Consider the following 17234-nt stretch of genomic DNA (forward strand, 5'->3'; position numbering starts at 1 on the left):
TTTTAGTTCTGGATTCAGCGGAATGAAACATTCGTTGGAGGCCTCTGGCAGGACGAGAGCAACGACAGACTTTTAAATAAGTCTCAGAAAAGAGGTCAACTAAGTGACCACGGCGGCAGCCCGCCCGAATGTCCCCAATTACCTCAACCCCACCCGTCTGGTTCTCCAAGTAGCTTAAAATAAGCTTTGGTGGTGTATTCATAAAACACAACACAACCCCATTCCACGTGGATAATTTGGGACGACAAGGGAACTAAATTCAAAACAAAAGTTGTTCTTTTTTGCATGCAGTGATGACGGACATGCCAGTTTCTACATGTTTATTAGTCACTGCTGTCAACAGACTGTAAAAACAACAGGGTAACAAGTTCATAGACCCATTAGCATCATTGTCAACTTCCTAGATTGTGACTGCAATTCATTCAGATTTAAGCAACAATACAGTTGCCCTCAAAATGATTCAACACACATTGCAAATTAGGGTTCAGCCATTGAAGTAGCTCAACACAACTAATGTTACCAATGGGTTCTCCTAGGGGGGGGGGGGGGGGGGTGGGGGGTCGTCCCGTAACCTCAAGGTACCCGGTTCCATCCCCGCTCTCCAAACCAAGAACTTCTGCATGTTGAAGTGTCCTTGAGCAAGGCACTGAACCCCGGGTGCTTCACTGCAGCCCACTGCTCCTTAATAACTAAGGAGGGGTCAAATGCAGAGAAGGATTTCCCCACTGTGGGATTAATAAGTGTACATTTCTTTCTTTCATGAGAAGCATCTTTAGTACTTAGTAGAGCCCTTTTGCCCTTCGGTCCTTAGTAAACAGGACACACAGCCAGACACAATCTTAGCCAATGGCTTCCAGCTCTCTAATATTCTTCTCAACTCCCATCAGATTTTCTACGGGGTTCGAGGCCACTCTAGAATCTTTTAGGACTTCTGCTGCTTATTAATATTTTTTTTTTGGAGCCAACTTTTCTTGTGCTCTTGGGTCAGCAGTGGTGTGCATCTTGGAGTTGTGGCATGGAGACCTTCGGCCTTTAGTATGCGCCTTCCTATGGAAAGTGAAACCTCCTCAGACATCTGGTGCAGCCGCTGACAGCTTCCTCCTTCTGCTACGTCCAGGTGTAGAGGAGCCAGTGCTCCTTTAACTCTGATCTGGCAAACTATGCTTCAAACGTGACCTCCAGGAACATGCAGTGCCTTTGCTATCTTTGTATCCGTTTCCTTGTTTGTGCACGGCAATGATCCGTTCCCTTTTGGACAAGTCCTAGGTATTTGATCTGTTCTATTTTAAGCACACCTGATGCAACTAATGAGGCCCTTGATTAGTTGCATCATGTGTGCTTAAGACAACACCTGGTTTGGACATGTGTGCTCTTATGGGGGATTCTATGAAGGGGGTTGCATCATCTCTACCTCCTTCTGTTTCATGGATTGGAGTTCCATTCATACATTGTCATATTCATGTAATGTGTTTATGTAACTCTGTAATGCTGTTCATTCTGTACACATGACATCTATGCTTCTGTCCATCCGGGGAGAGGGATTCTCCTCTGTTGCTCTCCTGAAGGGTTCTTCACTTTTTTCCCTGTCAAAGGTTATTTTTGGGGAGTTTCTCCTGATCCGATGTGAGGTCAAAGGTCAGGGATGTCGTATGTGTACAGATTGTAAAGCCCTCTGAGGATAATTTGTAATTTATGATATTGGGCTATACAAAATAAACTGAATTGAAAATTGAATCATTTTGAGACTGCAGTAGTCATTAAAAGTGGCATTTTGTGTTCAATTAGGAGGAACCACTTCAATTTGAGTTGTTTATTGAAAACAGCTGAACTGTTGTACATTTTAACAATAAACCTCATTTATTGGGGTTGAATGATTTTGAGTGGTCAAAATGAATATATAGACGGAATAGAGAAAATACAGTTTTAACTGGTTGATCAGGTATCAACTTTATTTAAATACTTTAACAACCTCACCTACAGTGTACAGTTAGAAAACTCCACTTCTCCAAAGAGAGGATACTGGTCAAATTTACATAGCAGGAAAGAAAAAAAAGAAACAACCTGAAAACAAACGTAAAAAAAAATCAACGCTGTAAAGGAAAAATCAAATCAACGAGGACTTCTTACGCTTGCTGTCGCTGACACTCAGCCACCAAAACGGGCTTTTTCATGACCTGCCAGGAGGCAACAAGAGAATCTGTTGTTAGTTTGTATCTTTACGCACTAAACCGAAATAAAACAAACGCGTCCGTCTCCTCTTCGCTGTTACGGGCTGCACGTCACATATTCCTGTCTTATAAAATGATTCGGTTCCAAAACTGTCAAGTGAGGGATTATATTTTCCCTAGTATAAAAAAATAAATTAAAATGATCAACATTTATACACAAGACGGTCGATGCCCCGACTACTTTCTGGAACTTCTAGAAGCTCCTCGACACGTTTTATAAAGATTTTTTGAAACGGCAATGAAATCAACTGGTTGTGCTGAGGGGTGTAAAAATATGTGAAGAAAAATAAATGATTAAAACGCCGAGTCCATCCCAACATGAACATGTCCACCATGAAGTGTGTGCTTCTTAAGCTGCGAGCATGACATAAATCATGTTGGATAACTCTGTCTTGTTGTTGTTGTTGTTGTTAAACAGCTGTGCTTTGATCAACAACATGGTTCTCTTCAGCTCCGGCTGACTGACAGCTGCAAAAGATCGATGCAAAATTCATGCGGGAATTGACTTTTAGGCCCAACGCCTGGTTTCTGAGTCACAGTGAAGCCAAACGATTCTGAACTGATGCTGATGAGGCTGCAAACGATCCCGCCCACCAGGCACTCACAGGACCCCGTAGACCTGGTCCTGGTCCTGGTCCTGGTCCTTAATAAAAGCAAAGTGACTCAAAGGTAAAGCTAGACGGAGAAATGATCAAATGTTAGAGAACAAACCAAGACGTGTTGAATGTACCCTTCTCAGGATGTGGCTTCTGGAGGAGGAAACCAAACACAATAAATACTAAAAAAATGTATACGCCATTAAACACACTGAAAATTATATTAAATCAAATGTAGGTATTTGTTGAACAAATTTGACAAAAAATAAATAAATTTCAGTTTTAATTTGCTTCTTAAATCAATCCACCTTTGCATCAACCATTTTTTATTAATTTTGTATCTACAAAAAATAAAGTATTCTGGCAGGTTCCGTCCTCCAGAACCATCTTCTAGCTAAAATGGGACGCAGGGAACTTTTCCATCTCTTCCACCTCCAAATCAATAATTTACGAACTCTCCATTCTCACAGAAAGATAAAACAAAAAGTTGACGAGAAAGCAACCGGGCGGCTGAAAGGGGGCAAAGCACGGAGCAGAAGGACCACAGGGGCTCAGCGGTGAAACAGTAAGAGCCAAATATCTGAAATGAAACGGTACATAACGAGCTAGAGGAGCTAAAGACATTAAAAACATGAATACACGGACAGAAAAATAAATACTACCAAAAAAAAGAAGCAGAATAGAGATTTTAAGTTTACGTATTTGCAATCGTTTCTGCGGCAAATGTGAGTCATAATTTCTTTTAAAGTATGCTAATGTTTGACAAAACTTGCCGATCTGCTTCAGTGCCGTTCATTTAATTGCAAAAACCACCACAAATAAGAAAAATTGGATGCATCCCATCATTCCCTCTGTTGCCGAGAGCGACGAAAACAGAGACGAGCACGTCGACCGGTTTCAAGGTGACGAGGAAATGTAGGAACTGAAATGGAGGATGAATGAAAGTCTAAAACGTTTTGCTGCCGCCTGAACAACTGTTTTCATTTGAGCGTTGAGAAGAGAATACATTTATTTATACATCGATAAGTTTGTTTAAAATAGAGATTTAACTTTAAACCCTTCCCATAACCCAAGAGTCTTTTATAGAATCTGCAACACTGTGCTAAATTGTGTGTGTGTGTGTGTGTGTGTGTGTGTGTGTGTGTGTGTGTGTTCACAAAGGTTTGTCTTCTTAACCTTCTTACAGTCTTACGGGCAGTTGCCTCAGTGCGCTTTTTCTTCTCCTTTTCACTGATCTGTTCAGTGTCCAAAAAGACGACGGCCGTCTGTATGACGGGGTCAGGGTTCAACGGTCCGTTGGGGGGGGGGGGGGGGGGTCACTGGCAGAAGGGCGAGGCTGTGGGGTCAAAGCCTTTGAAAACGTCTTTCAGCGAGGCTTTGTCCTGCTCTGAGGTCGCCTGGTCGGGCTGCACCGGGCTGTTGCCTCCGAAGGGGCTACCCGTACCGCCGGTCTTGGCCGCCTGCTTCACCACACCAAATAAAGAGGACACCGGGAGGTTGTGGACGCCCACGGGCCCCTGTTCACCGGCAGCTCCGGGAGCGCCCTGACCTCCGGCGGCTGCGGCAGGCCCCCCCTGGGCCGTGGAGTTGGGCGAGGGCGCGGGCTTGGGCCGGGGCCTGTTGTAGCTGTTGTATCGGTCGGTTCCTTGTTCTGCGCTTTTTTCCGGCTCCGGCTGGTCCAACGCCGACTTCCTGACAAACAGGGGCTCCTTGGACTTGGGTTTGACCGCCGGCGGGTCGCTGGGTTTGGACTCCGTGCTGGCCGAGTTGGGGGAGTTGCTGGAGCCACTGCTGACACCGGGGCTGCCTGGTTTGTTAGTCCGAGGGTCATACAGACTGATGTTGCTCAGCACGCTTGCTCCCCCTGGTGGCCCGGCCCCCGCACCGCGGCCTGCCCCGCCTGAGGAGAGCAACCGTGGGTCGTAGGGGGCGATGGTGGGGGGGGAGGAGCTAGATGTGGTTGCCTGGGGAGTAGAGGCAGTGGGAGGAGGCACAGGGTCGGATGGTTGCTTCAGTGCCGACTTCTGCGGCTGCAGACGGGGGTCGGTGAGGCCTTTGCGGGACACTCGGGGGTCAACAGGCTTTTCTACCGGCGGGGGAGGCATCGGGGGAGGCGGGCCCAGCAGCGACATGGGGGCAATAGGGGTGGGTAGGAGAGGAGGGGAGGGAGTCTGGGAGGGGCTGGAGTTGACGGTCTTCAGGATACGAGACAGTAGTTCAAAATCTGGGAGGGAGGAGGAGGAAGAGGAGGAGGAGGAGGAGGAGGAGGACGAGGAGGAAGAGGAAGAGGGAGCAGGGCGGTCCAATGAGGAGGGAGGGGGCTGAGCGGGAGGTGGCTGTGGTTGAGGGAGCGGCGTTTGGAGAGGCGGTTGAGTGCGGGACAAACGCGGGTCTATGGAGGGGACGGGAGGGATGCCTGGTGGGAGTGGAAGGAGGTCCTGCTTGGGGAGAGGTAAAGGGAGGAGATCCTCGGGCGACCAGGTGATGGTTTTGGAGAAGGCCGGCATGTAGAGAAGGATATCCTTCTTGATGTGGCTGAACTGCTGCAGCTGCGAGCGCGGGTCTCTCAGAGCCATACCCATGAGCGGGTCAAGAGGAATCGGCACCGGCTTGTCCCGGAGAACCCGCTCAGTCTCCTCCTCCTCCACTGCCGGGGCTGTGAGCGGCGGGGGCTTGTAGACCAAAGGCTGCTCCGGTTTGGGAGCGGGAGGCGAGTGGGAGGAGGATCCCACCGAAACGCCTGTAACTACCCGGGCCAACCTGGGGTCCGCAGGCGGTCCGGAGGACGACAGAGTGGGCACGGGATGGGCGGAGTCAACCGAGTCTGTGGTTCGCGCCAGGCGGGGGTCCCGGGCCAAGCGGGGGTCCGCCGGCCGAGCCGGAGCGCTGGCGGGAGGGACCTTCTGGAGGCGGGGGTCGCTCGGGGGGCCGTCGGATTTTTGCGGAGCCTGGGTCTGCTGACGGAGCGTCTTCAAGATGGAGGTCACGCTACCGCCGCCATCCTCATCCTCACTGGAGTACCAGTTCCCCGAGTCACCTGAGAAAGAAGGACGCACATGTTTGGGTGTTAAAAGGTCAAATAGATTGACCAGACACACAGTTGATTATCTTTACCTACAGCTCACTGTTACAAAGGGATGACTAACTAATGATGCTTGTCTTTACCTTCAGTGTCTCGGCTCTTCTCTGCTCCTCCCTCCGCCATCCTGCGAGCCCTCTCCTCCTCCTCCTGCTGCTTCTGCTGGATCCTCATGAACAGGACGCGCTGCGCCGGGGGCAGGAAGTCGGGCACAGACATCCCTCCCTGATTGGCTGACGCTCCATTAGCAGAGCCGTCTGGGCCGCCAGGCTGATTTCCAGCATTTCCCCCTCTCTCGTCCATACCAGCAAAACCCTGGTAGTTGTCACCTGAGAGGGAACAGCAGGGTGTCAGAGCAGAAGCAGTAATACCCCATTTCCACCAAAATGAGCCCATATATGGAGGATTTCTTTCAAATACCAGATAACTGGTGTTTCTTTTCCCATCTAACTCAGTGATTTAATGTTTATTTCCTACAAAAACCAGAGTCGTGATTGTTGGAACAGCGGAAAGACGGTTCTGAGTGTTTATTGCATTTGTCTGACTGGAGTCTGGTGGCCTTGAGGAAAACTTATTAATTGTATCTTGTGTACAATATTAAATAATTATTAAATTCCTGCTGATATTATATTATATTCACTACAAGGCACGTCTCGTAGCATCGCGCCATGTTTCCATCACTGCTGAATGGAGCTGCAGCCTTCTGTCCCACTGACATCAAAAGCCAGATGTTTGTGGGTATTAGTGAGTTTAGTGATTTCTGGACGCTCACCTTCTTGCACCACTCCCTCCATCTGCATACCGTCCTGCTGATTGAAGAAGGGATTAAAGAAGTTTCCTCCTCCCGGAGGAGGACCTGGAGGCGGGCCGTCGCCGGGGGGGAATCCTCCCATCATGGGCGGTCCTCCGGGGCCCATGTTGGGGGGCCCCTGGTTCATCCCGAGGTTGGGGCCCATGTTCTGCATGTCAGGGGGCATCATACCCGGGGGAGCAGGGAAGCAGGGTGGGGGGCCACCGGGGACCCCTTGGGGTGGTGGTGTCTGGCCCTGGTTGCTGCTGGGAGTCTGACCTCTGATAGAGGGAGGAGAGGAGTTCAGATTCACAGAGTGGGCTTCAAAGAGACTTTGCAGGGTAAAAACTGGAAGATTTAAAGAGAAACTCACTGAATCCACTGTTTTTGAAATAGTAAATCACAGTAAATGATCTCACTTTGCCTGTAGACTAACGTTTAGAACTGGGGCCTAATGGTCATGTGTGACTTTAACTGTGTGGGGTGCTAAAGGAAACGGGGGAACTAGGAGGGACATAACTCTGCTTGTTGAACAGCTCTTAACTGCTCATATAGTTGGCAAACCATGTTCAGAGACCCCTTTCAATCCTACTTCATAATCCAAAGATGTTCCTTTAACGAGGTGCACATGACAACTTGACTGACTTGAATCTTGACTGCGTCACTCTCTTCATAAGATCAGCTACTGCATTTTCTACAGATGTGAAGACATAAAGTTTCTCTTTTATTCTTAATGTTTCCTTTCAGATTCCTTACCTGACGGCCAGTTTATGAGCCAGTTGTCCTGTCGGTTTAACTTTGATCTCAAACAGCGAGGGGATCTTTTTCCCTGCGCAGCCTCCCATTCCGCCACAAGGAGGTGGGGGGCCCATGTGGGGGGGAGGGACATTGGGATTTGGGGGCCCGCCTTGGAAGGGACTTCCGTCCGGACCATGAACAGGGGGACCAGCGCAGAGGTTAGGCCCACCAGGTCCCCCGGGCCCTTGACCTGGGGGACATTTGTTGGCCATGGGCCCCTGGTTAGGTCCAGGAGGACCTCCAAAGTCACCCACCGGAGGGCCGCAAAAATCCCCAGGCCCAAGGTTGGCGTCCAGAGGGACTGGCCGAGGAGGGGTGGGGAGGAGGCCAACTCCAGGAGGGGGTTTGGGGAGGGGGTTGATCCCCTGCTTCTTCAACTCCTCCACCTCCTTCTCGTCCTCGGCTCCGGCCTCGGCATCCTCTGCCAGCATCTAGAAAACAAAGATCTCCACCTGTGAGTTTATCGGAAATATTTTTCTCAAGATATTTATAAAAAAACAAAAAGATCTTTCATAAAGGAGCTGGACGTACATATGATACTAATAATAAAAACATTTAAAGATCTACATAGGACCAGGGGATCAGCGTTCAGAGGATGCTACCTTGTTGAGCAGGTCCTGGGTGTCATCGTTGAGGACGTCATGGGAAAACATGCACTCGTCTCCGTTGACGCAGTTCCCCGTGGTGTGGAACAGCTTGCAGGGGAATTCACGTGGCACTGGAGTCAAGGAGGAACAACAAACTGGACAGAACACACAAACTCCTGGATGTTGCCCTCTGAATTATTACGAATGGCAAGAACCAAATGTAAAGGATATCATGCATGTAAGGACAGTGGTCTGCTCGGGCACAGAATCCAGTGATGTAGAACTTGCACAGCTCCTTCTTCTTGGGCAGCTCGATGTCGTGGCTGAAGTTGCAGTGGTCCCCCTGGTGGTTGAAAAAATAAAAATAAGGGTCAGAATGAAATCTGGGAGACTGACACGTTTGAAAGAGCCGCCAACGCATAACTTATAAACCAGCGAGGACTAAAGAAATGTTTCCTTTTCTTCCCACAGCTCACAGGTGTCCTTTGAGAATTATTTGAGTTCAACCACATTTTAGAACATTTGTAGCCATTTGAATTCCAAGTAGAACTGTTTTTTTAGTCGGGCGATCTTTAGTGGCAGATAGCAGGTCATCTGAAAGCTGAGTTGTTCTAGTCATGAATCAAAATGAACTTAAGTGTAAAAAGGCTAAGGACACCATGGTGGAAGTAAACAATGGACATTTTCATATGTCTAAAGTTGTTTCAGCTTTTGGGTTGATACCATTTGTTACACAGATTTGGTGCTAAATTACTAAATAAATGTCCCACTTAAGAATTAATCAAAATGATCCCTCCAAACTACCAAATTATGGCACCAAGAGCTTGAGGAACACCAGAGACAAATCCATAATGTGATGACTACATATTTTCTAAACTTGTCTTACCCAGGTGCAGCGCCCCTCGATGTAGTACTTGCAGATGGCCTTTCCTTTCTTATCCTGGTGCTTCTCGTTCATATTCCTCCTCCCTTGCCCCGGTCCATCGCGTCCATCACCACCTCCACCACCTCCACCACCGTCCTAAAACACATCAACACAAAGGGAAAGCAGCGCATGAAGCAACAAGTAAGAACGAGAAGATGAATGTCATTTTATTCCTCAGGAGTTTTTCTTTGAGGGGTGTTTTGACAACAGTACAAAAGCCTCACCCCGTTGTCCATGTCCCCGTTGTTGTCGTCGTCGTTGCCCATGTCGCCTCTTCCTCTCCCGCGGTTTCGACCTCGTCCTCCTCTGATCATACCCCGCCCTCCTTTGCCCCTCCCTCGCCCGCGGCCACCTTTAAGCCCTGGTGAAGAAATTGAAGACAGCGTGAGAGGGACTGTAAGCCTGAAGGGACCGAACGGAATGAGCCTTTTCTTCAGGAACAGTAAAGATGAAACACACACACACACACACACACACACACACACACCTCTGCCTCTGTCTTTGGACTTCTTGTACTGATTGAGTTCCTTTGAGTAGTCATCGTAGTCATCGTCGCCCATGTTGTCATAGTCCTCCTCTCCAAACTGTAAGAACATATTTCAGGTGTCAAGTGACACAATAGCACCAACACACTAATGGATGGAGGCAGCCGTGAACCAGCTGAGGATATCACACATATGGCGTGTAGAGGCATCTAAAATATGTGTTGAGCTGACGGTTCTGAGACATTGTGACACGAGAGCGGAGCCGGTAAACATCATAACTTGTGCTCCCAGTTTGGTTTGGGCAAAGAGAACACAGCAATAGTACCAGGTGGCGACAAGGCCTTCCAATTTGTTTTCATGTATTATAATAATTATTCCATCGCTCTCCCTAAAACCACCATCCGGCTTGATTGGTCAATGCCGGTCAGGAACAGGAGCCGATCCACATCCAGAGCGTTGTGCGTGTCCAACGCAGAGTGAACCACTTTCTCACGTAAAAACAAAACGACAAAGTGTTTTTGTTTTGTTCACTGGAATGTTTCCATGTGAAATATAATATAATATAATTAAACAGGCCCTGTTTAAAACTGTGCAAATACACAAAATAACAACTTGTTTCCTGGACTTGGACCAAAGCTAATAGACAGCCGGTCTCATCCCGGACCCCACGCCTCACCTCCATCTCTTCTCCGTAGCCGTCTCCGTCGTCGTTGTCTCCCCCCATCTTCCCCCCGCCACCTCGGCCTCCCCTTCCTCTGCCACCTCCTCCTCGTCCCCTCCTCCCTCCCCTCATTCCTCCGCGGCCTCTCTGGTTCTTCATGCGACCTTTGCCCCCTGCGGAGAAAAAAAGGAGGAATGAAGCGAGTCGAATAAGATAAGAGATAAAAGCTCTTTTGTCTGTCCACAAATGAAACACAGTGGCACATTATTTTGAAAGTCTGTTCCTAGAAGGAACTGAATAAATACACATTTTCATAAATGTAGTTGAGGGCCTTTCCACCACATCTGGCCTCACACACACACACACACAAGATTCAATCTCAAACGGACAAATATTTACCGTGCAGAAGTCTGTTTTTCAACTCCAACAGCTTTGACCCGACGGCCGAGGAGCCGCCTCGTCCGCCGCCCCGGCCGCCTCCTCCCTCCTTGGCCTTGCGGTACTGGTTGAGCTCTTTGGTGAAGTCGTCGTAGTCCTCGTCCCCAATGTCCTCCTCTTCCTCCACCTCGAAGTTGTCCTCTTCGAATTCGTCGTAGCCGCCGTAGCTCTGCTTGTCCATCTTCATGTAGTTGCCCTTCTTTGGGCCGCCGTAGCCCCCGTGGGGCTGGAGACGGGTTCACGTGTTAGGAGATTTCACTTTGCACGGAACTTTTATTGAATATTGACTCATCAGGAATACTTAGTTACTTTTAAAGAAACAAACATTTGATTAAGATACATTTAGTAATCAATCTAGATCTTTTGACTCACAGGCGGCGGGGGGTACTGTGGACTGTACTCTCTGTACTTCCTCTTCTTCTCACTGGGACTGTAGTCAGAGTCGTCACTGAAGTCGGAGTGGTCGTCATCAGAGGACGCATGGCGCTGAGAGAGGGACGAATAATAGAGATGATCAGAGAATGAAGTGGAAATAAAAAGGTGGGTTTTATCATCTCTACTCGCCGACGGTCTTACTTTGTGTTTGGATTTGCGTTTCTTCTTGGACCTCCTCTTCTCTCGATCTCTGTCCTTCTTCCTTTTCCTCTTGCGACGGTGGGATCTCTCGTCATCCGAGTTGCTGCTGGCGTGGCCCTCCTTGCTTCGTCGGGGCCTCTCGCCAGCCCCGTCCCCTCCGACTTCGCCGCCTTCGCCTGCTTCATCACCGCCACCGCCATCTCCTCCTCCTCCTCCTCCTCCTCCTCCTCCTGGTGCTGCTACTGCTCCTGCAGCTGGTACAGAAGTACCTCCACCGGTGTCCTCCTCCTCTACTTCTCCCCCGTCATCTTCCAGCTCGCCCTCCTCCAGCTCTCCATCCTCTGGCCTGTATACATAAAAACACACACGGGTTACATATGTAACTTTCTCGTGGCCTGTGGCTCCCTCTACCCAGCTTCAGACAAGTTTTGGAAACCATTGAAAAAAAGATTTCCAAAAACACACACACAGAAATGTGTATTTTATAGTTTGTTTTCAGCGTCACAGATGAAAAAGGAGTACAGAGGCTCGGCGCGGTTGACATGAAGTACTGTGATACTTTAAGGATTCATAATGTACCCAGCACCCATGTTAAAGTCGCCACATTCCCATTTGAGTCAAACCAGGGTTACCTAAAATAAATTATTTCAGAGGAATTGAGAACCCGTTCAGCATCTAACAGCAGACTGAGACCCTGAGACACATCAGTTATTAAAGTATTATACTAGCAGCACCTATTGCCGTGAGGACTTCTCATTCTAAACAGCACAACAAGACATCTGGAATTTTAAAAACACAAACACTGTGCTCCTATTGGGCATTCCTGTCGCGCTTCTTCTTTTTTTCAGTTTGGAAATGCAAGTATGTCTTTCATATACGTTTCATATATATCCTGTGTGTGTGTGTATATACATACATACACACAGGATATTAATCCAATGATATTAAGTTGATTATGTTGTGGCCCTGATACACTTTCATTAAATATGTAGGAGGCAGCTATTGGCAAAATCTAAAAACTAATATTCTAATTTGATTTTACCACATCATCTCAGGTAGGTGTGTGTGTGTGTGTGTGTGTGTGTGGGGGGGGGAATCTAAATTCCAAAAACACTGATGGTTTTTGACATCAAACTAATACAAACATGTAGCATGCACTGTTTACTCCCCCACCAGCCATCACAATTGTATCTAAGATCATAATGAGAATATAAGACACTCACTGGTCAGTGTCTTTTTCTGTGGAGTGCGACATTATTTGTGTAACAGGTGAGGACGGGGATCACATTTGAATGATTTGACACTCCCTGTATGAGCAATCAGGTCCTGGCCCACACCCAAAGGGCTGCAGCAGCAGGCTGGGAGGCCTGAGGCCACAGGGAATGTGAACAGGATTCCCCGCATTACAATATCCCGAAAACTAAATTCCATCAAAGAGCACCCGGTTTACGGAGGAGACAAAGCAGGTGGTGGCTTTGAGGCAAATTGTGTGAGTACACACACACACACACACAAACCACATCCCACAACATCCTCAGCATGCCAGTTTTCTCTGGGAGACGGGCAATAATCAGACATAATAATATGGGCTTCATCTCTCTGCGGAGCAATACCGCCATACGGAGACTTGCTTTCAGCTCCCGGTGAACGCTACACAGCTTATTTCATCCTTGGAACAGAACTAATTCAAAGCAAACAACTTTTGTATTTATACTGACTATTAAAAAATTTTTTTGTTTGAACATTCTATTAGGGGTCGACTGTAGCTCATGGGGAGAGTGCTCGTCCCGTGACCACAAGGTATCCGGTTCGATCCCCATAGTGTTGAAGTGTCCTTGAGCAAGGCACTGAACCCGTTGCTCCCCGGGCGCTTCACTGCAGCCCACTGCTCCTTAATAACCAAAGATGGGTCAAATGCAGAGAAGAATGTACCCACTGTGGGATCAATAAAGCGTAAATTATTATTATTATTCTATTGAAGTCCCACCAGTTTGTGAATTTGCCGAAATCTTTTTTACATTACATTACATGTCATTTAGCTGACGCTTTTATCCAAAGAACAACAAGAATCAAGCAAGTACAATTTCTTCAATAAAGTTAAACTACAGAGTACTATCCGTAAGTGCCATTTAAGTGCTACTAAAGTGCTAAACAACAAAGTGCTATCGTAAGGGACATTTATGTGCTACTACGGCTCTACCTTCCCTATTCAAGGTATAGTCGAAAAAGATGTGTTTTTAGTTTGCGACGGAAGATGTAGAGACTTTCTGCTGTCCTGATGTCAATGGGAAGCTCGTTCCACCAATGAGGAGCCAGGACAGCAAACAGTCGTGACTCTGTTGAGTGTTTAGCTCGAAGTGAAGGAGCTACAAGCAGATTGGCAGAAGCCGAGCGAAGTGAACGGGCTGGGGTGTACGGTTTGACCATGTCCTGGATGTAGACTGGACCCGATCTGTTCGCAGCACGGTACGCAAGTACCAATGTTTTGAAGCGGATGCGGGCGGCCACCGGTAACCAGTGAAGGTCGCGGAGGAGCGGAGTAGTGTGGGTACATTTCGGGAGGTTGAAGACCAGTCGAGCAGCTGCATTCTGGATGAGCTGTAGAGGTCGAATGGCATTAGCAGGTAGACCTGCCAAGAGGGAGTTGCAATAGTCCAGCCGTGAGATGACCAGAGCCTTTTTACAAGTCTGAAGCCACGAAAGAGACTTTGCCCAAAACCTTCAGATTTGAGGGATGTTTACAGCAAAGTTATCCAGATAATTTAGTGAATTTTTGTTTGTTTTAAAGAGCAGGTTTAAAAAGCTGGAGTTGCTCCACACACAAACTCCTTGCATCTGCTGTGTTACAGAACACAATCTAGAACAAACATATTTCTTCATATTTGGGCTTGTTCGAAAACAGAATCCTCAGTTGCTTTCAGCATCTTTACCGTCAATGTACGAAAAAATCAGCCCCAAAAATATGAACACACACACACCATTGTGGCGTGTTTTTGGTAAATATTGGCTGAGTATCGGCATGTTTACTTAAAATAATTCAACAGTGGCACTTTTGTTGCTTAACGTTTCTGAACTCTTCACGGGTTCCTCGTTCCTGCACCAGCGCCAAGCTCTGAATGCAATCACGGCAAACTCAGGAACATCATCTCACAAACGACCGCGTGCCATGAAGCTGGCCCGTGAATCAAAAACCCCGTAAAGTAGTCGGACACACAGACCCGTCACAATGGAGGCCCCTCTATCACAGGGATGTCACTGTACTATGGGAGCAGGTCTTAATGAATAGGGACTGGCTAGGATTCATTGCAGCCAGAAATGGGGGCCTCCCTGGCCTGAGATGCTGTGCAAACATCACCTGCTGCCAACAATGTGCCGGTTTCAGGGGGAAAAAACAACTTACAATGCAAACAAACTCCATCTAGACTTCTCTACGCTCAGCCAAAGTAATTACCAGGTCAGGTTAGTGGGACCGCAAGTCTACCAACACAAAGCTAACAGGCCCGTGAGGAAAAACTGTTATTGATCAGACCCTACACAGGTACCCATGTACTGCTGCCAACTAGATGCAGACCAGGTACTTCACCCTTACTAACAAGGTCCCATTTATGCCCATTGACGCCACACCAACCCAATACCAACATCTCTGACCATGTCCAGCTAGCAGACAACCACCAAGTTGTAAAAGTTCAACAAAGCACAAGATCGATCTAGTCTAAGAGGGATGGCTGAATCACAGGATTTACCATGCATTATGGTACATTATCGACTAACTCTAGAAGCAAAGGGCCGTGATTAAAGTGGGGAATACTTACTGTGGCAGGGGTTCTTCACATATTGCACTCAAAAACATTGAAAACGTTTTGGTTTGTTTGTTCCCGAATCTTTTAGGGGGACACTAGTGGGGTTTGTGGGACTTGGAAATGGGGCCAACTGAGGCAGTAACATGCAGCACATTTGCCAACTGGGGGACTGTGGAGACAAAAAGGGAACTTTGTGTTTGACTTGAAACACTTCTGGGATGCTTTGCAGACGTTTTACACTTTTTTGGGGGGAGGGGGTGTACTTTTGTGGATGTTGTTTGGGACGACTGTGAATAAAAGTGATGTGTTAATAAGACAAACATCCATGACAGCAGCTAGCAGTTAGCTAGCTAAAGTACAATTTACAAGGCTACGCAACGGATTAGTCGAACACGTACTTTTCGCACATTCATATTTTACGGGTAGTTAACGTTTGAAAATCGACGCGGAATGATCCCAAATATTAAAAAGGACCAACCGGAACTTAAAATATGCGCACATACGAGTTATGAACGTAGAAATACGACGACCCGACAGATATTAGTAAGTGCGTAGAGCTAAACGAGGCTCCGTGTTGGTGGTACGTTTACACCAACTGGACGGAGTATACGATCATTGAATAGCCCTCACTGATCGATTCACATACACGCAGTTGATACCGACGTTATTAGTTAACGCGACGTTTGTTTCGACGGAGCGCTTTGAAACGTCGACGTGAGATTACCATCAAGTAAACATATTAGTCGTTAGCTTAGCGGGCGCCTCTCGTGCCAACAAGCTAATGCTACTCCGTTAGCTTGAAGTAGGCCCGTCGCTAGTGGTAGTTTGAGGATATGTTGCAAAACAGCTACTGGGACCACACACACACACACGGAGTGAATGAAAGCAAATTAGTTAACTTTTTTGTAACAATGGGAACGTAATCAACCGATGCGTTGTAATCGCTGCATTGCCTAGAATGGCGGTGACGGTATTATTAATCGGCTTTTTCAACCTCGTCTTTTCTTTCTTCATACAAGTTGGCTCGAGTCGATTGGTCGATGATTGAGGTAACGTAATAAAATACAGGGAATAACGTTATCCCAGGTGAGATTTGGCCTCCCAGTTGGCGGTGTCGTGTCAACATGGCGTTCTTTACCTCTGTACTCGTTTTCCAAAAAAGGCGAGTTTAATCCCTCTGACAGAAAAAGGAAAAAGAAACCCCGGGCTTTTTGTGTAAAAGCACAGGACAAATAAATGAATTCATATAAATATGATTGTAGAATTACTCGACCTTTCGTCAGTCAGGAGACTGTTGTGTTCGTGGTTGGTAGTTGGGGAGTTTGGATGGACAGTCATGCTTTCCACAGCCATTTCCTCTAGCTACATTGAGGTGCAAAAAAATTACAACTCGACACTGGAATCTACTGGCTTATGCGTCACTTCACTAGGATCTACTTGTTTTTGGTTTTAAGGAAGAGTTTCAGTTCATAGTAGGCAATTCTCCACTACAGTTGTAAGAGAAATATGATGAAATTGAGTCCTGACGTTCTCCGTCCTACAGTAGCGATGTGAAATGACGACTGATAAACTTAAAATGGCCGACTGTCTTCTCATAAGAGAAAAGGGGCGGGTTTCTCCGAGAATGACATCATGACGAATAACGTTCTTGTCCGCTTCTCACGGAAACTGCCGAATGGATATCACACAGGCAAAATTGGCCTCCGAGCTTGACTCGCAGGTGCACTCGCAGAGCAAATAGTGATCAGAGAATATCAGAACAGTTTATTGCGCAGTTCGTTACACATACAAGGATATGTACACGCACACACATATATTACACATAAACATATTAATATATAATTCATTCATATCAATATTTCATTTAACTTTACTTTTTCATTTGCCTTTATTTTGACTGTCACTTTACCTTCATATACATTTACTTACTGTTGTACTACCTGTTTACATCTCAATAAGCATTCATTTGCTCCATTCCTGATTACATTATAGTTCATTATCTCTTTCCATACAGTTAAAATTACCTGTTGACCACAAATACAATTTCGTTTTTGTTATATTTTATCTCTATATTTTAACTTCTTAACTTCACTACTTCATGTCTTATGTCCTCATTTTTAACCTACATGTTTATTTATTTATTATACATATTTATTTGAGCATTCCAAGAAATAAATTGCCAAAGACTGCTTCTCTGTAATTGTAGTGCATCTGACAATAAAATAGAAATTCAGCGGTCTCAACATCTGGTAATAATGCATAACTTTCAAG

At 46.8% G+C, this 17234-nt stretch overlaps 1 protein-coding gene across 3 annotated transcripts; it reads right to left on the minus strand.

The window, feature by feature from the left end:
• Positions 1-4128: 4128 nt before the first annotated feature.
• On the minus strand, positions 4129-16565 carry zc3h4 (zinc finger CCCH-type containing 4). Of its 3 annotated transcripts, XM_034529228.1 has the most exons (15): positions 15688-16211; positions 14976-15132; positions 11164-11509; positions 10960-11073; positions 10549-10813; positions 10165-10322; positions 9491-9587; positions 9228-9364; positions 8965-9099; positions 8310-8421; positions 8094-8203; positions 7450-7922; positions 6676-6974; positions 5990-6232; positions 4141-5861 (listed from the first exon to the last, which is right to left on the minus strand). In XM_034529228.1, the coding sequence occupies exons 2-15, from the start codon at positions 15011-15013 to the stop codon at positions 4141-4143; spliced, it is 4248 nt and encodes a 1415-aa protein (XP_034385119.1). In that variant the 5' UTR covers positions 15014-15132; positions 15688-16211. The 3 variants fall into 3 exon arrangements, with proteins under 3 accessions (XP_034385117.1, XP_034385119.1, XP_034385118.1); XM_034529226.1 differs by lacking the exons at positions 14976-15132; positions 15688-16211 and adding an exon at positions 16237-16565 and having other exon boundaries at positions 4129-5861; XM_034529227.1 differs by having other exon boundaries at positions 14976-16211.
• Between the last annotated feature and the right edge of the window lie 669 nt (positions 16566-17234).

This window comes from Cyclopterus lumpus, chromosome 25 (genome assembly GCF_009769545.1).
Source record: "Cyclopterus lumpus isolate fCycLum1 chromosome 25, fCycLum1.pri, whole genome shotgun sequence".
Lineage (NCBI taxonomy): Eukaryota > Metazoa > Chordata > Actinopteri > Perciformes > Cyclopteridae > Cyclopterus > Cyclopterus lumpus.